The sequence below is a fragment of the Pan paniscus genome, chromosome 3 (assembly GCF_029289425.2).
Source record: "Pan paniscus chromosome 3, NHGRI_mPanPan1-v2.0_pri, whole genome shotgun sequence".
Lineage (NCBI taxonomy): Eukaryota > Metazoa > Chordata > Mammalia > Primates > Hominidae > Pan > Pan paniscus.
In genome coordinates this window covers 36302317-36322971 of record NC_073252.2, presented here as the reverse complement: position 1 = coordinate 36322971, position 20655 = coordinate 36302317, and the positions used below count along the sequence as shown (strand labels likewise).

Genomic DNA, 20655 nt, shown 5'->3' with positions numbered 1-20655 from the left:
TGATCACGCAAAGAAGCCTAGGAAGGAGCAGCCAGGGACATACCAGAGAAATAAGGAAGACAGTTTCTTTTATTTTTAATTTTGGATTCAAGGGGCACATATCTACATATGTGCAGGTTTGTTGCATGGATATATTGTGTAGTGCTAGGGTTTGGGATTCTATTGAGCCCATCACCCAAGTAGTGACCGTAGCACCCAATAGGTAGTTTTTCAGCCCTTGCCCCCTTCGGTCCCCACTTTTGGAGTCCTCAGTGTCTATTATTTCCATCTCTATTTCCATGTAACTCATTGTTTAACTCCCACTTATAAGTGAGTACATGCAGTATTTGATTTTCTGTTTCTGTGTTAATTCACTTAGGATAAGGACCTTCGGCTGCATCCATGTTGCTGCAAAGGACTTGACTTCATTCCTATTTATGGTTGTGTAGTATTCCATGGTATATATGACGACATTTTCCTTAGCCCATCAACCACTGATCGGCACTTGAGTTGATTCCACGTCTTTACTCTTGTGAATAGTGCTGTGATAAACATATGAGTTCAGGTGTCTTTTTGGTAGAACCATTTTTTTTTCCTTTGGATAGATACCTAGTAGTGGGATTGCTGGATCAAATGGTAGTTCTATTTTTAGTTCTTTGGGAAATCTTCAAACTGCCTTTCTTCTTCAACAAATTGGTTTTTTTCCCCTTGGCTTCTTGTAATTTGCTTAAAAAAACTCTTAATTACACTGGTTCAGTATGGTTTGCTCTATAATAGTGCAAGATTATTTGTATTCTTACAATAAAGTAAGCTAGAGAAAAGAAAATGCTATTAAAATCATAAGAGAAAACATATTTACTATTCATTAAGTGGAAGTAGATCATCATGAAGGTATTCATCTGTGTCGTCTTTATATATGTAGGTTGAGGAGGAGGAGAGGTTGATCATGCTGTCTCGGGGGTGGCAGAGGCAAAAGAAAAATCTGTGTATAAAGGGATCTGTGCAGTTCAATCTTATCTTGTTCAATGTTTAACTGCGATATAAAAATATAGCTAAATAAGCCTTCATTTGATTATTTTTATTGCTGTGACAAGGATAATGACTTTCAGTGGTTATCTGAACCTGCCTTTCCTTCAACTTCATGGGACGACATCAAGAGCTTTATACAGCGAGCATATTGCTGATTAGATATTTATGTCAGATTGTGTTTTTTAGCTTCTAGGCATAATTAGGACTTTGCATTTTTACTTATTTCTTAGATTATTATGGTTAATGATACTTTAGATTCTTATTTTTGGTACTAGATGATGATTTCACTATACTGTGAGAGTATTGTTAATTTTATGTCCAGAAATAATGAGGAATTATTAGGTATAGATAGGATTTGACATTAAAATACTGGAATAAATGCAGTTTTACAATCATTTATTAATATTTATGGAATGCCTACTAACTGCTACTTCCATGGCAGGAAAATAAAAAAGGTAAACAATTCAAACTTGGTGTCTGACCCCTCAGAGCTTATGTTCTTAAACAAATAGACAAGTATCAGCTTAACAAATGTGTTTATCCTTTTCATTTTTTCAGGTTATTATAACCAACGTATTTTTGTACCCTTTTTTTTAACCTATGGAGTATTTGGCCAATGATACATAGGTTTTAATTAAAATGTAGCAAACATGGATTAGAATGATTCAGTTTGATGTAATTCTATTTAGTGCTTACTGCATGCAGTCCACCCCCTCATAAATGGAAAATATGGAAGCCAGAGCACTAAATGTTTTATTATTTTGTACGTTTTGATCTTACCGCTGGACTGCAGAAATCAGGAGATGAAATTCATTTGTAATATTGTTTTTGAGTTCATGGAAAAGTAGAAAACTAATGAAATTCCAAAATAATGGTCACAGACAGTTAATAACGTTTTTGGTAATTGAAAGTTTTTGTCTACATGTGTTACTAACAAGTTATGTTGAAAGTATTTTTATGAAAGTGAAGAGTAATAATAGGAGTGGGAGAAATGTGAGGATAAATATAACCAAGTTATTTTCTGTAAATCTCTTCGTATAGCTAATGTGCCATCCCCACCATTTAAAAGCAATTATATTATCACATGCTTCTGTCTTTGGTTTACTTGCTTTTCCTTTTTACTCCAAATCAATAATCATCTGATAATAACAATGATGACAATGGGGGCAGTTACCATGTGCCAAGCCCCATTTTAAGTACTTAAACAGCCTTCTTTTGCCTATATGGTATTGAGGAAAATAATTCATTTTGAAGTTAAAGTAAGGTCAATTTGTAACTTAAATATTTTTTTAAAAATCAAGTGTTCAATATTAATTTACCAATACCTTTGTAGAGATCTTTCTCAGCATATAAAGCAACAAGTGTTCTAGGAGTCTGGATAGACACTATAAGTTACTAGAATTCGAAATTGAAGCATTTATTAGAAAAATAAAAATGTTTACTAGAAAACATTTTTATAAAATTATTAGAAAACGTGTCCATAGAATTCCTACCTAATTGAAAATGGCGTAGAGAGAAAGGAGGTCCACAGTGTGCATAAAAGTAAAGAATCTGCACAATAGATGCCAAGAATGTGAGGTTATGAACCCTGATAGAACAAGAACAAAGACTATACATACGTGACAGGCACAGCACCCTGTATGGTGCAAAACAGAGTCTCATATCTACTTATTTACGTAGACACATAAACATATGTTTGTGTATTCTGTGACTACGTAGACATCATATAGGAAATAGTGGAAAAAGGAGCAGGTTTGGGAGAGAGCCTGGGAAATAATGAGTTTAAGACATATTGAGCATGAGATTCTTATAAGACATCTAAGAATAAATTGATGGGAGAAAGTTATTTTTTATGGATAAGGTATTCATGAAAAGATTAACAGATTGGAGATACAGATTTTGGAGTTGCCAGCGTAAAGAAGGAAGAAAGTGAAATTACTTAGGGTGATTCTGTAGAAAGAGAAAGGAAGAAGTCCTGTGTTGGAGCTTTGATGACTATACATCATTTTGGGTTAGGGGAATTTGTCAGGGAAAAGTAGCTGCTTGTTTCCTCAGAGAGTGAGGCCAGAAACTAAGAGAGAGTACAAAGTGTTACAAAGCCCAGGAAGAGGGTGTCTCAAAAAGGAAGGATCAGTTTAAAATGTCAAGTGCTGACAGAAGGACATGCCCAGTGAGAATACATACTCCATGAGATAAGTGATTTGGAGTCCATCTGGTGACTTGGGGGAGAGCAGAAGTGAACAGGCAGGTACTAGATCAGACTAAGAATGGAAATTGAGTAAACCAAGACAGCTGGTGAGGTCACTTTGTCAAAGATATCTGGAGGGAGGTTCATAGGATTAACGAGGTAAGGGATTTGACCCAGAAAGGGCATATATGTGCAGTTTGTTTTCAGATGGCTTGAACTTATACAAGTTTAAATTTTGATGGAAAAGAAACAGAAAATGGGAGAGATTGAAGGTCTAAGAGAGAGTACAAACAAGAGAGCAAGATCCCTCAACTGCAAAAGTAAGAAAAGAAGAATTGATGGATGATTTTGGATGTTGATAGTTTTCTCCATGTGGTAGTGGGATGTTGAGAGAGATACCAGTCAATTTTCAATTGCTTTGTGAACTAGGAGATAAGAGTGATGATCCCTGAGCTTCTGGCATGGGTGATGCTATGAATGATAGTATCATTTGCCAACATAGAGAATATGCACTTCTCTCCCAGTACTCAAACATAGCTAGTTAATTATAGCTGTGATTGTTGAAAAGCTGTTTCAGTACCATGCCAAAATGAGAAAATTTCATTGTACCACCCTTATTTTCATCTCCCTTTTGATCTATTAGCCCTTTGGGAAATGATGACTGTCAGCAATGGTAGATTCTGTTAGACTTGTCAGTGACAGATAAAATTGTGGCTTTTGGAAGTAACACAACTTCCAATTATTTATACTGTTGGCCTGTAGAGATAGTGTGAATAATTGAAAGAAAGAGAAACCAACCAGCTATAAGCTTGAACCTTATATTTTTGCTAGTAACAGCTTGAGCCAGAAATGTAAATCATACATAAATTTAATGAATTAATTTCACATATTTTTCCTGTTCTTATCTACCTTTGATTAAAATGCTAAACTACATTAATGTTTCTTAAAGGCAAGGAGGAGAAAGAACCCCCTAAACTGGAAATGTTCATAAATTGATAATTATCCCCTGTATATAGTCACTATTTATATAGATATTTTAATCTTCATGGTCATTTTCTCTATATGCATAGCATGAGTGTCTTTAGACAGAAAAATATTGCAATAATATTTTCCACACACACAGCATTTTTGCTCTAAAAAGCTCTAAACAGAAGGTGTTCCAGATGGTGTCGTTTTAATGTGTATTCCTTGTACACTTTAAAAATTATTTTGGAAAATAAAGCTTTCTTGATCACACTTAGGGGTTTCTGGCATGCTATTTGATGATGTTATTGGGACTTAGATTCTGTGATTTTCTTTTAGGCCTTAGTACTGTTTGTGCAAATAAAAAAAAATCATATTGTCAAATATCTCTTTTTAGTGAATATTCTAGATCAGGAAGGCAGAAGGCATTTTCCTGGACAGTAGGAAATTGTATCATCACTTTGACTGAAATGTTCAAGAAATTACATCTTTTTCTCAAAATCTGAGAACTATTTTTGCACTTTAACCTACATCTTCTGCATATCTTTTTCTAAGAAATAAGTTACTGTGTTTACCATTTTCACATTCCATAGCTGCATGCCCATTGCCATAGACACTTATTATGCTTTTGTTGAAAGGTTGTTGGTTCTAATAAACACAGTGTGAATAAGTAAACTGTGTTATCAGAAACAGAAAAGACTAGTGTGTTTTTTTGTTTTAGATTCCTTGGTTGATATATAATAAAGCATAATACACTTGATGTCTCCCAAGCTTGACTGCATTTTAGTTTTAATTGCAAATTCTTCACATAAAGAAGCTTAACACTGGGGAATAAACACTTTATCAATATGTTTCACAATTATGGAACAGACTACTTTTCTCAGTTTGGGAGATTAGCACCCTAAGTTTAATATTCCTTATTTCCTATCACCTTATTCCATATGATATTTTCTCCCCCTTGAATGTGTTTTATAGCAGCTAATATGTTAGCAATACTCCAGAGGCTGAATTATCTTAAAGTGGTTTTTAAATTGTGCATGTAATTGCAAATTAAACAGTAGCCTATTGCCCACAATATAAGCTTGACTGCTTTTGTAACTTTCTGATGATTTAATTCTTAGAGATGGCTTAATCTGAATATTGCCAAGGCAAACAAGAGATTCTCTTCTCTCACCACTCCCACAGGTTTTTAAAAAAGAAAGAGACTATTACAAAACAAATATTAAGTGATTTTATGTTAAAGAAAATTATGATGAAGGTAATGTATGTCTTTTAACAAAAGGTAGATTTTAAAACGTATATTATTTGCTTCAACAATTTTGTTTCAGTTAGTTCAAAGTACCTCTATGTACCAGGAGATAAGCTTATGAAGAAATAAGTATGATATGATGGGGAAAAAATGGACAAACGAATGAGCAAATCCCTCTAAGATGTGTGTGTGTGTGTGTGTGTGTGTGTGTGTGTGTGTGTATTGTTTTTGTTTTGTTTTTTAAAGAAAAGTATTTTTAACTGGATCTACAATCCAGTGAAGGACTTTAGTAGGAAAAAATGAAGGGGGCCTGAGACACTAAGGTAGTCCAAGAGGTAGAAATAATAGGTTCAGAGAAATAGGATGGGCTAGAAACAACCTCAGTATGGGTTGGCCTTAACCTTGAGTGCTTGAGGAGGACATATGTGACAGTGGGCCTGGAAAGATAGATTGATACTCTATTAGTATTTTCTATTGAATTTAATTCATAACTTGCCTTATTCTGGAAAGGATTGCAGAGTAATTCCTGAGTATTTGGAAGTTAAACATGCTTCCAAATAAGCCATACTTCACAGTAGAAATCACAGGAAAAATTAGGAAATATTTGATCAATGATAATATAATCATAACATCAAATTTGTGTGATGGAGCTATAAAACTATTTACAAGGAAGTTGAAAGCTTTAAATGTTTACACTAAATCAAATCCTCTTTGAAGCTTTAAATGCTTACACTAAAATCCATCCTCTAAACTTTTACCTTAAAAATCTAAAAAAGAGCAAATTAGACCCAAAGTGGTTCAGAGAATGAATTGATACAGACAGTAGAAAGAATGAATAAGTGGAATATATTTTTTAAAAAATCTGAGCCACAAATAGCTGGTCCTTTGAAATAATCAATTTATTTAATAAATTTTTAACTTTTTTTGGAAAAGTTAAGAAAATTGATAAAACTCTAACTAGAAGATAGGACAGAAGATACAAATCACCATTGTCATAAAACTGTGCATCAGTTTAATATTTAAAATATAAGAAAATATTACGACCAACTTCATACCAATGAATTTAACACATTGGATATAATCAAAAAATTCTCTCAAATGCAGGAATTAGGCAAACATATTTATTCCCACCACTTCTATTTAATATTGTGGGTTTAATATGATAAAGCAAGGAAATTAGAAAAAATCACAAGTATTAGAATTATAAGTTAAAAACAATTATAATTTGTTCTTTAAGCAACATGGTTAATAAAATGAAATCATACACTGGTACTATTCAAAATACACGTGTCTGATAAAGCACTCATATCCAAAACATGGACAGAATGCATATAACTAGAAGACAAAAACCCAATAAAATAGCAAAAAATGATGAATAGAAATGTCTAAAAGAATGTCTATGAATAGCCAACAAGCACATGTAAAGTTAAGTACCAGAGAAATACAAATTAAAACCACAGTGAGATCACACTGAAAAAACTAAGTTTTTTAGAAAGTGGCAGTGCAAAGTGTGGGCAAGTATGGTGGGATTGTAAAATAGTACATTCATTTTGGGAAGCAGTTTAGCAGGTTTTTGTTTTTTAAAATAATACAGTTGGTTTACACTTAACTATACATCCCAACAAATGAGCTGCTAGGTATTTGCCCAAAACAAATCATAATATATGTCCACAAAATGACTCCTATACAAATATTCAAATCAGCTTTATTTATATTATAAAGTGAGGAGACCCCAAATGATTTTTAGTCAGTGAATGTGTAAACAGAGTATGGTATGTGTTCATATGTGAAGTACTGATTATCATTATAAAGGGACCTATATTAACAACAACATGAATGAATCTTAAAAAACATTGTGCTGAGTAAAAGAAGCCAGACACAAAAGAGTAATACTGTGTAATTCCATTCCTATGAAGCTTTATTGCTGGGAAACTAATGAATGGTGAGAGAAGGCAGATAAGTTCTTGCCTAAGATTGTGGGTGGGGAAAGGAATGCAATGCAAAGAGTTATGAGTGAACATTGTGAGTGATGGAAATGGTCTACATATTAATCATGGTGGTAGTTACACAAGTGTACACATTTGCAAAAATATTTCAAACCATACACTTAAAATGAGTTCATTAAAAATTCTAATGACCAAACATCACTCACAGAAATAACACAATTCATACTTTTCCAGAAGAAAACAAACCCAAAAGCTTATTTGGATGAGAAGTAGGGTCTTCTTTGAGAGGCTGCTTAGGAAGTATAAAGAAAAATGCACAGCATACCCTTCTAAAGCTATCTTCCAAAGTCCTATCCATTACATTTCCAACATGCCGAGGATGCTTTTCAAGGCAGAATGTAAGTGTACAGTCTTGAAGAAGAGAAATAGGTCTTCTGTTATGAGTGGCTTTAGTAGATCATCTTTCACGTCCATTCTAATAGTGTGACTGTAATAAATTGTTCAGGAAATTCTGTTTCATGAATCTTAGGTGTGATAGGACTAAGAAGAAAGGCAACAGAAATACACATCAGCATTTCACTTCTGGTATAAGTATTTTTGGACTTGAGGACCAGAGTTTTAAATTATGGAGATCTGATTCCTCAGGTAAAGGAAGGCTCATGAACTAGGCTAGTACTGAGTAGCTCAAATGTGCAATTCCTACCTAGTTCTGATACCTTAAACACGTTGTTTCTGGCTCTTAGTTTCCTAGTCATATATGGAAAAAAAAACTTGGCAGAGATATTTCCAGTTCTCTGGCTCAAAAGCTCAATGACAGTCTAAGATGGCATGTTTCAGACAGCTTTAAATATCTTTTCCTTCAAGGGATCAGTCAAAACTTCGGCTTATGTGATTTGTTTCTAATTACATTTTTAAAAACACAGACATGTATAAAGAAGGAAACAAAATGTCCATGAGTTTTCTACACAGAGTTAATTTAACATTTTAGGAAATGCAATTGGATTTATACATATGTGCGATTATGCATTCTCTGCTTATTGTACTAAGTTTATAATATATATCTCTGGATGTAGCTAAATCACTTAACCTTTCCCTAGTTTTTGGGATTTCAACTTATTTCCATTTTTGCAATGCTCGGCTAAATGCATGTGTTTGTGTGCATGTGCACATGTGCATGAGAGAGGAACAGAAATATATTGAAAGAAACAGATATTGTGCCTTCATTTCAAATCATGTACTTATGAAAGAGTCCTGTGGTTGGAACTAATTGTCAAAACTAATGCATACGTGTTTTAAGATTCTTAGAACATATTTTCAAATTTATTTTTAGAGTGTCTCATCAGCCTTTAAAATGCTATGCTCATCTTGTTATACTCCAGTGATGAACATTAAACATTTTAGATCTTTGATAAATTGCCTTTGACGCATCATTGATTTTACATATATACGTGTATATGTGTGTGTGTGTGTGTGTGCGCGCGCGTGTGTATGTGTGTGTCCATTCCAATAGTGTGACTTTGTAATAAGTTGCTCAGGAAATTCTGTTTTGTGAATCTTAGGTGTGATAGGACTGAGATACACACACACACACGCGCACACACACACACACATATTTGATTCTTAGACTGGTTTGTGGTTACATCGGCTAATTCTTTCTGTGACTTACCTTTCCATGTCTGATAACCGTATTTCTGTGGAGGACTTACTATTTTATTTTTGTATAAATCCTTAGGATATTATCTTTTCCAGCCATATTTGTAGAGTATTTCATTTGCTTTTCAGTTTTGTTTAAAATCTTCTTTATATGAGCATATTTATTTTTTATGTGGTCAAGTTTATTGATCTATTATTTGTGAAGGCACTTCTGGTGCTTGTCATAGACTAGGCTCAAATATGATTGTTTATGCTTCATGGTTATTATATTGCAGTTTTAATATAATTGTTTTTGTTAGTCCTAGGACTTGGTTTCTAAGGTCTTATTGAACTGTCTTGATTCATTATAGCAAATAAGAATTTTTCTTTATATGGCTTTGAAGTGCCCCTTGGAATTTATGCTTAGAAAATAGACAATTAGCATAACTAATTTCTCTGTAATTAGAGTTCATCAACATTACTTTTCAGATTGTCAGGAAATAAGTAAATGTTTCTGTGGAATTCGAATCCAGGAATGTGAATTTGATAACACTTGAAATCTCAAAGTCGTCCAGCATTTGTGTTGAAAATATCTTTCGATGCTTTATTCAGTGTCCACAAATTTTAGGTAAGCATCAGAGAGGAAAGTTAGTGCACCAATGCTATTAAATGTCAAACCATCTATTGCACTACATATATATTTTGGGATTCACCCTTTGACAAGTTGAGAAAGTTCTACTCTTCACTAATTCACAAGGAAACAGCTCAACTCGTCATCAGTGGATTTTTTTCTGACTAGAAAGAAAATTTGAAGTTCGAAAATGTCACAGTTTATGGCAGAATTATACTCATATTGTAGGAGGGCCACTGCATTTTGGATTTCTTTCACTGCTTGCTAAAACACCCGTTGTAGTTGTTTATAAGCAAATAGTTACAAAGATTTTATATCATATTTAAAACAGAATTATTAGATAAATTATGTAAAAGTTTTTTTCTCTTTACCTAAACTTGCGAATATAGCAAGACATAATTTTGATTAAGTTCACATAATCAAGAGGTTTGATATTTCTCAAAAAATTATCTGAGTTGTATGATTTCAGTTAGACAAATACATCCAGCAATAGAATGCTTTTGAGCTAAAGATGATATAAGATCAATGAAAAGGCTGTAGCATGTCAGGTGTATTAGTGCAAATTTCAGAATTCTTCAAAAAGAAAATTACAACACCTGGAGGTCAGGACTGCTGTAGTGTTGTGGAAAATAGAAACAATAGATAAAGATGTCAAGAAGCAAGAGATGAGAATTACAAGCACCAGTATTAGTAAAACAGTAGTAGTTATAGGAAGTTCAGATGTTAGAAATGAGTGTGGTAAGGTGCAGGTATCTTTGTCTTCTTACAGGAGCATTTCAAGAAAGAAAACAAAGGAAAGAAAGGAAGTTTTTTGTTTCACTTTTTATATTAGGTACAGTGATTATCAGAAATGTAAAAGATTACATTCCTTATTACCCACCCCTGGCCCCCAAAGCCCCAGAATTCATGCGGTTTATTCATGCTTCTTTGGGTTGAATATAAACTAGCCCTGTCAAGTCTGAAATCAAGATTATATCGTTTTACTTTGGTGTAAATAGACTTAAAATACATCAACAATTAGTTTATGTTTTAAAGCAAACTTTGTATCTAGTGATAGGTCTTTAAAACTGCTATGTATCCACTAAATGCCAGACACTATGCTAATGACCGGAGATACTGAAATACTTTCTTTGCTTGCCTGTGTGAAGGTTGGAGTTTCATGGCTAAAACATTCAGATAGCTACAGAAGGTGATATGATGCAGGACAAAGCCATCATTGAAAGACTGAGAAGGAGTATCTGTGACATACTAAGCATAAGAGGGAGATCAGGAACAGTGTTAAGGAGTTTTACCTGGAGTATAATTTTGGGGGAAGGTTTGGAGTAGCCAGCCAAAGAGCAGGCAATATGTATTACAAAATCCAGGAGGGGTGTGTGTGTGTGTGTGTGTGTGTGTGTGTGTGTGTGTGTGTGTATTTGTGTGTGTTTATGTTTCCTGAGTATCTTAAGTAAAGGAGAATGACAGATCAAGTTGCAGGTAAAAATATAGGCTAGATTATGAAGACTTTTTATCTTGAAAACTCAAGAAATGTAAGACAGTGATCTGGAAGTGATGTCATTAGCTTTGCGTTTTAGATCATTCTGGCAATAGTGAGGAGTAGAGGTTACAGGGGTTGAGAATTGGGAAAGGAATTCTGTAAGGGGGGCCTGTAGTGACCTGAAAGAACAACATGAAGATCTGAAATAAGGCAGTCTTGGAAAGGAGAGGAGACAGAGTGAATACATTGGGAAACTGTAGTCAACAGAATTTTGTGACTGAAGACATGTGGCAGTGGTTGGGTAAAGAGACTGATCTACACTTAATTAATCCTAAATTTCTCATGGGGTACGTGGAAAATTTTTGGTGCCAGAAGCTTGGTATGGGAGAGCAAAAGCTTGGATATGCTTATTGCACATTAAGGTGAAGATGCTCAAATATAAATATTCTTTAGTAGTATAGTTTATACATTAGTCATTAATGTTACGTCTATTGAGTGTTGTCCTAGGTGCTATTATTATATTTATTTTGCCAATGATGAAACTGAAGCTAAAATAAGATTGACTTGTCTAAAGTTACAAAGGAAGTAAATGGCAGAGCTAAAATTTAAGTTCAAAAAGTCTGATTGTCATTCCCACTCTCAAGTGCTCTATTCTTCTGCTTTTCAGTCACATGGAGATCTGATTTATGAAAGTTACAGCCTGGAGATAGGGATTTGGAAGTAAATTAATTTATGTGAAAAGATGAAACTACTGGCCTGAATGGCATGTCCCTGGAGAGTCCATGGAGCTTTTGTGTGTGCTGAGGTTACGACTTTGCCATTCAGAAAGAGGAAGTGAGATTGGGAAAGAGACTAAGTGACCAGAATGATAGGAGGAAAATCCAGAAAGAATTATGCTATAAAATTCAAATTGAATGCTAGTTTTTTTCTCTTTTTAAGAAATAAAATTGACAATTCTAAAACCTTAAAAAACGTAACCGGAAATATCCGTTAGAAGTCACAGGTGATAGCCACAATGGTTTTAGTTTAGTTATTCAGAAAGAGAATAAAAGAGGCTAGGGAATGAAAAGAAGTGAGACCATAAATTCAGAGAGCTTCCTCAATGCTATGGAGTGATGTGACTATACAGGCAAAAGAGGGATTGAGTGGAAGCTCGTGGTGGATGAGATAAAAGAAGAGTGTCTTGCATGATTGTGTGGATTTTAGGGTAATCTGTCTTGGAGTAAGATTTTTTTTTAAAGAGCAAAATTATTATTTGAAATGCTTTTTAAACTTTACAGAACATTATACATCCATGGGCATACCAAGTTGGATTTCACAGTCTGGCATACTGCAATTGAAAAAGCAGCAGGTACAGATGGTAATGCTTTACAAGATCAGCAGCTCAGCAAAAATGACGTTCCCATTATAGTGAACAGCTGTATAGCATTTGTTACACAGTATGGTAAGTATCACTGAGTTTTTATTCAACCCTTAGAACTGATTGTGTCGTTCTTACAGGTTTTTAAGTGGTACCTCTATTGGACTGAATTAAAACCCTTTATATTTGTAAGTATCCTAGTGAAAAATAAAGGCAGATTTACTGTTCAGCTAATTACCATTCCTTCTCCCAATAAGACTCATTTAAACTATACATTTTTACCATTTTCTCCTTCCTTTATATGCATAAAATATTACATAACATTGAAATAATCTAAATTATAATATGTACATAAAAATAGTAGATTATATGTTTTATTCAAGTAAGAAAAAATAGTAGATTGAAGACTATCTTTCAGAGATTACAAGGCTAGATTAAAGCCTACAGTGACACAACACATCTAAGCATGTTTTTAGAAGTGATGAATTGTGGAACAATATGTCAAATAATTTGCTTTCTTTGGCATACATAAAGTGTGCATGTAGTTTATATTCAGAAGCATAGCTATTAATTTTCACAATTTGTGCTCATTTTCAACAGATATTTCAGTGAATCGTTTGCAAATAAAAAATACATTGATCTGTACCATGGTCCAGCTTCATGTCAGTTTTATATGCTATGTTAGTATTTTAGATATGCCTGAAAGATATCCTCTGTTCTTCATGTTTATTTTCAAATGGTTATGAGTTCTTCAAATTCCTTTTGTTGCATATATCTTTCATACTGTAAATTTCTTGACCCTATTTTAAATGTAAAAATGTTAAAATGTTACCATGAGCCCTTTTAACCTGTAGATAAATGCCATTTATTTAGATTACAAATGTGGAAAAGAGGAAAATGATTTGATATTTTGGATTGTATTAAAAACTTTTATTCTCCTAATATTAGAGGTGTCTTTGGGTGTTTTTAATTTGAAAAGAAGGTACAAATAGAGGGCTGCAGTAAAGCATTGTGTTATTAGTTCATTGCTTCTTTTTTTTGTTATTATTATTATTATTATTATTATTATTATTATTATACTTTAAGTTTTAGGGTACATGTGCAAACTGTCGCAAGAACAAAAAACCAAACACCGCATAGTTCATTGCTTCTTTATCGAGTGCTTGTTGTATGCCAGTCACTGGTCTCACTCTTAGAAACACAGTGGTGGAAGTAAAAAGTTCAAGACAAAGCTATGAATCATATCTTCTAGTATGGGAAACTGATAATACACTGATATGTAATAAAATATCAGAACTAATGATATGGATAAAGAAAACACTTTTCAGAAATTAAACTTAGGCATATTTTAATCTCTTGTTCTAGGGAGAGTGTCATTTTAAGTATTTTTCTTACTTTGTATGTAATTCAAGTGCAATTATTAATGTCCAGATTCATTATGTTTTTGTTATATATCTACTGAAAAAATATACATAAGGCCCACATATTTGGGCATTACTATAAAAGTTTCCTGCTATGATATGTTTTTCTTATTAGCTATAATCATCTGTTTACTTAAAAACAGAGGAAGGAGAATGTTACCTTCATTTGTTACAGTCACTCAGTGTTAGTACATTTTGCAGCTATACATGAATCACATATATGTTATGTTTTAGCAGGAGCATAACCTTATTGGGAATCTTCATACCATGTTAGTTTCATAATGGCATAAGGCCTTTCTTAAGCAAGAAATAATTAAAATACCTTGACTAGCTCTGATGTAGCCAATTTAATGTTTTTCTAGGGAAATCAGAATTTTCCTTGTGTTTATTTAAGTTTAAAATAACTCAGCATTCGATTTTTTCAACTAAAACTCATATATTATAACAACTTTATACCTCTATTACAAGATGCCTTCACTTGCATGTTAGAATAATAAAGCCAATGAAAGATTGTGTTTATATAGTTATACACACACACTTACATATGTACACACATATGTGTACATACATATATTCATATATATACACATATAGTCCCATATAACATATGATGTATATGTATTATATATAAATATGTGTCATATTTTTATATTATGTATAGTTATACATATAATTGTGTTTGTATTATATATCTACTGAAAGTATATACATAATCACATATTGGGCACTACTATAAGAAGCTTCCTGCTATGATAGTATGTTTATATCATATATATATTTATATTCAGAACGTTGGGGAAACCTCAATGCTGCCAGCATATATAGAAGAAAGATTTGACAGAAACTTAGAAAACACCCAGTGATTATAGGATGCAGATGGTTTCATTGTAGCAATTATTTTGAACCCCCTGACCTGTGGGTTAAAATCTCAAGACCAATTTTCTGTGCTCATTGTGTCATTGTGTCAAGGTTTGAACTTGACTGAGTTCATAGTATGACTCTTAGGGCTTTAATTTTTAAAAAGTAAATTACACTAGTTCTTGGGGAAAATTATTTCAGTTATATAAACAAAATTATGTTCAAATTATTTTTCAGTTAACTTACTTGAGTGCCAGCTATTAGAAATTCATTCAGCTGGGGATATACTATCTCAAACGCTTAGTCAGTATTGATTTTTGTAGAACTTGCTTATTCTTGCATTAAGCAGTCATTTATTGAATACGTGCTGAGTAGTTCTAGGCACTGTGTAACTGCCGGATATATACAGAGATATGTCACAGAAAATAAGACATAATTTTTGCCTTCTAGGAGTTTACAGATTTATGAATAAGAGACAAATACATGAGCAGTTACAAGTCAGTGTATGAAATTCTCCAGTAAAGAGGTTCAGGGGGTGCTACTGGTGTCCATGGTGTAGGGGTAAATTTTACCCAGAGAAGGCATGGAAACAGAGAGCTTCATGGGTAAAGCACAGTGCTTACCATGAGCCCTAAGAGAAAATGGGAGCTAGTTAGAAGAAGAGGATAGGGACTCCTGGAGGAGAAACAGTGTGTGCCAAGGTATCGAGTCACAAAGTTTGTGCTGGGAGCTTTGTGGTATTAAATGTGGCCAGAGCTTAGTGTGAGAAGGAGGAGTTGATCAATATAAAAGGCAACAGGTTAGGCCAATTCAGGTAAGGTTTTATATAGCAAACTAAAATCCTCAAACTTTGCCGCATAGGCAGCAGGAGGGCAGCATTCAGATTTTTAAGCTTGTTGCTAATACATACAGACCTGAATTTTAGATCATGCTGTTATCATTGTTGAGACACACAGAGGGCTGCATAAGAATATGGGCAAGGAGTTGTGACAATGTAGTAAGAACTCAGTCCACAAATAATAGCATATGGGATGGAAAGGAGAGGGCAGTTCTGAGAGTGAGATCATGATGAAGAATCTATGTGATGCAGTACTGCATTTTTTGTTTTTAATGTGCTGATTGAGAAAGAAATACTCTGACTTGTAAAGGGCTAGGGAGAAGGCAATGCCATATATTGAGGCAGAGAGGAACAAGATAAAGAACATGGTGGGGGTGGAAGGTGAGGTAGTAAACAGGGCAGGAGAATTAATTCCTTTGGGTTATTTTGATTTGCCATAAGATGTATGGGTGTGTGTGTGTGTATGTTGCATGCATATGTAATGGTATGTGTATATATATGTGTGTATGTGTGAAATCATAGAAATTAAAACCTGAGTTAAAATGTTTATGTAGAAGTGATGAGGTTGGATGGGTTCTCACCCAGTGGGCAGGAAGACAAGAGAATTGAGGAAGGATCCGTGGAATGACCAGTAAGTATTAGATGAGCAGAAAAAATTAGAAGACTGAGAGAGCAGTCACAGAGGGAAGGGAGAAAAAAGAGATATGAAATTATGATGTCATGAAAGTTAGGGGGTTAAAAGAATTTACAGGGATTCGTTCAGAATGTCAAATGCTACAAGGAGTTCTCCCTAGATAAAAACTGAAAAGCATCTAGAAAAAAAAGAACGTTGTTAATATTATTGATGAAGGGTGACCCCAACAGAATGGGGATTGGGCAGAGAAGCAAGATTGTGTGGTCAAAGGATTAACAGGCATATGAGACAGTAGAAAGAATAAATATAGAAAACTCAGCCTGGTTGTGAAAGGAACAGGGCAAAGAAGCCTGGGAGGAGGCAAGGGATGCTTTTGGGGTTTGAATTATTGTCATTGTCATCATCACTCTTCCTCCTAACCACTGCTCCTTTTATTTGGTATGGAGCACTTCATGAATCAGTAACCATGAAAAAGAGGTAACCCAACTCTCCATTGGAAATAAGGTGAAGATGGGAGCATACAGAAATTAATATACAATATAGGGGCAGGTGGTTGATGACATTTATACCAGAGAGCCTCACTTTTGTCAGTGAGAAATGGAGGTAAGTTGTTTGCTGGGAGACTAAGTGAAGATAGGGCACTTTAAGAAAAAGAACATTTGAAAAAGATACTATGGAGAGCTGGAGGAAGGACTGATCAGGGGCTTGCCAAAAGCTGAGGCTGCAATGATTTGCTCATTAGGTTTACATTTTAAATACTAAAATCAGGAGTAAAAAGCCTTTCCTGCTCATGCATGTTTATATCATCTCTTGCGTAATGATTTCATCATCTTCTCATCTCACCACAAACATTTGTTTTGTTTTTAAAATATCAAACTGGCTTTTGAATTTAGACTTTTAAAATGTAACTTTTTTTTTAAACAAAGGTTTAGGATGCAAATATATCTATCAAAAGAATGGTGATCCTTTGCATATAAGTGAACTCCTGGAGAGTTTCAAAAAGGATGCAAGAAGCTTTAAATTGAGGGCTGGAAAACATCAGCTTGAAGATGTGACGGCTGTGTTGAAAAGTTTTCTCTCTGACATTGATGATGCACTGCTTACTAAGGAGCTCTACCCATATTGGATCTCTGCTTTAGGTAATATTTATACAGATATTTGTAGATATGTGTGTGTGTGTGTGTGTGTGTGTGTGTGTATATATATATAATAGACCATAATACATGCTTGCCTTTTAATACTTAGACTTTAAACATCTTTGATAAGCTGAAATTTTAATTGAAAGAAACAATGTACATAATGGCTGAGAACGGAAATTATATAAATATCAATAGCTGTTTCTCTCTACCTCAAGAGAAATTCAAAATATTCACTAAATCGTTTGGTATATACTTAGTTTTCAATGGATTTCTTAGTGCATACTTTGCTTCAACTTTGGAATGTTACAGTCAAGTCCATGTGTGCTACTAATTTCTCATTAAAAATAAAATGAAGCATTTACTACTGGATACATTTTGCAAGATTTTCACCCATGACTCTTTTGTGTTTCTTCTATTATGTGTTCTACATCTTTAGTGTATATAACAACTTTTTTAACTTTTGCTTCATTTATTCTAGATTCCATCTAATGAAATAGAGTTTTGTTATACACTGTAAGAAAAGCTAATTAAGAGATGACCCTAGAAAAGGAGTTTATTAAATCCCTCATGGGTCAAATTAATTTTAGTAAAACCTGTTTTTAACCTCCGATGATTTAAAACAAGTCCTTTTATTGAAACATTACAATAACAAAGACTTAAATATAAGCATTGCCTTTAATTCCACCTTTTTACTGAAGCTACTTTTATTTTTCCATATTATAGTCCTTTTCTCCACTTTTATAATTTATGTATATGACATTTTTATTTTTATTAATAAACCATAAGCATTTCTCATATATCTATAATATTTTCCAAATGATAATTTTTATTTCTCTTTTGTTCTAGGTTTTAAAACTTACTTTGGAATTATTCCATAATTATAATGTGTTTGTCTCTTATATATTTAATCTCTTTCAAGATTTGGAAAATGGCTTTTGAATCTGGTCACATGGCATTCCTCTATTGAGACGTAATTTTCCTCATTGAAAGTATTTGTTTAATCTAAAACAAGTGATATATTTAAAGAGATTAATTTTCAAATGATGTCACAAAACATGCACAGTTTGAAAATTATCCCAAGAATGACCCTAGTTAGTGTCAGCAAAAGTAGCATTATAATGAAAATAAAGCTTCTCACGATATAACTACCTTTCAGAAGTCTTTCATTTGCCTTCTAATGTTTCTCAAATCAGTAGGGTTCACCGTAATCACAAGAAGAATTAAGTGTATAATTTTCTAAGATATAAAACACAGAGCTAAATACATTGCTTTAAGCTCAGTTACCTTGCACCCCTCATTTTTGTTTTAAGAAATTGTATTGAAATGTATGAAGCTGTTTAGAGTATCTCTACTTTATAGACTTATAATTTGTCTTTATTATAAAATTGGTTATCAGTAGTACATGGCAAGACTGGGCACAGTGGCTCACGCCTATAATCCCAGCATTTTGGGAGGCCAAGGCAGGAGGATAGCTTGAGGCCGGGAGTTTGAGACCAGCCTGGGCAATATAGTGAGACCTTGTCTCCACAAAAAATAGAAGTGTTAGCTCAGGCATGATGTGCTCCTGTAGTCTCAGCTATTCTGAAGACTGAGGTGGGAGGATCACATGAGCCCAGGAATTCCAAGCTTCAGTGAGTTGTGATGGTGCCACTGTACTCCAGCCTGGGTGACAGGGCTGAGACCCTGCGTCTTAAACAACAACAACAACAGCGACAAATATATATTTGCTAAAGTTGTCAAATTGAGTGACAAACAAGTCTTCACTGTTGTCAGTCTACCAGAACAAGGTAGTCAGCAGGGGTAGGAGTGTTGACCTTTCACTTGCATGTGAGTTCTTGGAGAATTTATTTGGAGAAGGCTTTGAATACTGGGTCAAGTAACCTTTAACTCCTTTGCTTTTGCCAACAGTATAGTTTAGCCGGACCCTTCAAAAGTGGCCATGTTGGTCCTGAAAAGAATAAACCAGTACTGTCTGAGTGAATTCATAAAACTCTTTTGATGTACTGTATACCTGAGGTAGAGAATGCCTTATAGCCCTGTACCACCTATATTTATATGACATATGATCTGTTCTTCTAGGAGGACTGTTAACTTATATGTTTCGTTGCATTGCTCATTGTATTTTCTATATGGCCTGAAATCATTCCTGAGTTTTACTTTCAATTTATTTAGCTTTATTTTGAAAATATCATCTATTTTATAAGATTTGTGAAAATATGCATACTAGCATGACTTTTTGTTTTAAGCATAGTAGTGTTAAATTTTAAGGAATAAATGCAATTTCTCCTACAGTTAGAAACTGGATAACGCGAGGATAAATGTTTGCATTATACTGGGAATTATACATAATTAATTTCCAGTAATGTCTTTGAATGTAATTTGGGTGTTTCCCCCTCTTTCTTATAGAGAGTCATCTACTAGTGCACTTAATTCAGTATACTCATGTGTATGGCTATTGATTTCATGTACAGGCTAAATCAGTACAAAAGAGATATCACTTGCAATTTTGAATAGGTGTGCACTTGAAAACTGTGTCATACAGAGTTTCTTACCTAGCCAGGGATCCTAATGTCCTTTACAAGTGACTTTGTACTTTTAAGACATCATTAGCGTGCTGCTGATTTTCTGTGAATAGAAGAGGTAAGGCTAAGCAAGAAATAAAATAGTCTTGTTTCCAAAGATAGTTGCGAATTGAGAGGAAATAATAAGTGCGGTCTCCTTGAGTTACCAAGTCAGCACAAGTGATTTATTTAAAGAATGATCTATTTCCACTTCAGGTAGTATAGGCTAAACTGTCACTGCATGCCCTCTACAGAGAGTTTAGATCTTTGGGGGTTTCTGTCTCTAGTTTCTCCAGATATTTGCCTTCTTGGAGTCAGGTGAGTGGAGGGTAAGTCCTTCTCATCCTCCTCTCCATAAACCAACAAATTTCTGTTCATGACAAAAGCAGGAGGTCTATCATCCTCTAAATCCAGATTGTAGTTATTAAGGCCTGGGCTTGACTTCTTCCATTGCACTCTCACCTTTTCAAAAGATTTGAAAGTACCCTTTACCTGCATCGAAGGGGTACTGTACAGTTCATAGTTCCAGGATGGTTCATAGCTTTGGAAAGATTTTTATAATTTCATGAGAAATAAAAATCAGAAATGTCATTTTCAAATACAAATGATAAAACATTTCCATAGCCAGAGTTAAAATACTTTTGGCTTAACTCTTCAGTTTGTACTCCAGTTTGAGTAATTAATTGAATGTATTCCTGTTAAGTTAAAGTTCAGTATTCCATAAAGTAGAAGATAAAAAAATATAATCCC

At 33.9% G+C, this 20655-nt stretch overlaps 1 protein-coding gene across 9 annotated transcripts in view; it reads left to right on the top strand.

The window, feature by feature from the left end:
- The window catches only part of ARAP2 (ArfGAP with RhoGAP domain, ankyrin repeat and PH domain 2), a 219135-nt gene that overhangs the window by 139477 nt on the left and 59003 nt on the right, over positions 1-20655 (top strand). For all 9 annotated transcript variants that reach the window (XM_055111263.2, XM_034958425.3, XM_003832149.5 and 6 more), the window contains 2 exons: positions 12375-12538; positions 17132-17344. In XM_055111263.2, coding sequence (XP_054967238.2) covers positions 12375-12538; positions 17132-17344 — 377 coding nt within the window. The remainder of the gene's footprint in view (positions 1-12374; positions 12539-17131; positions 17345-20655) is intronic.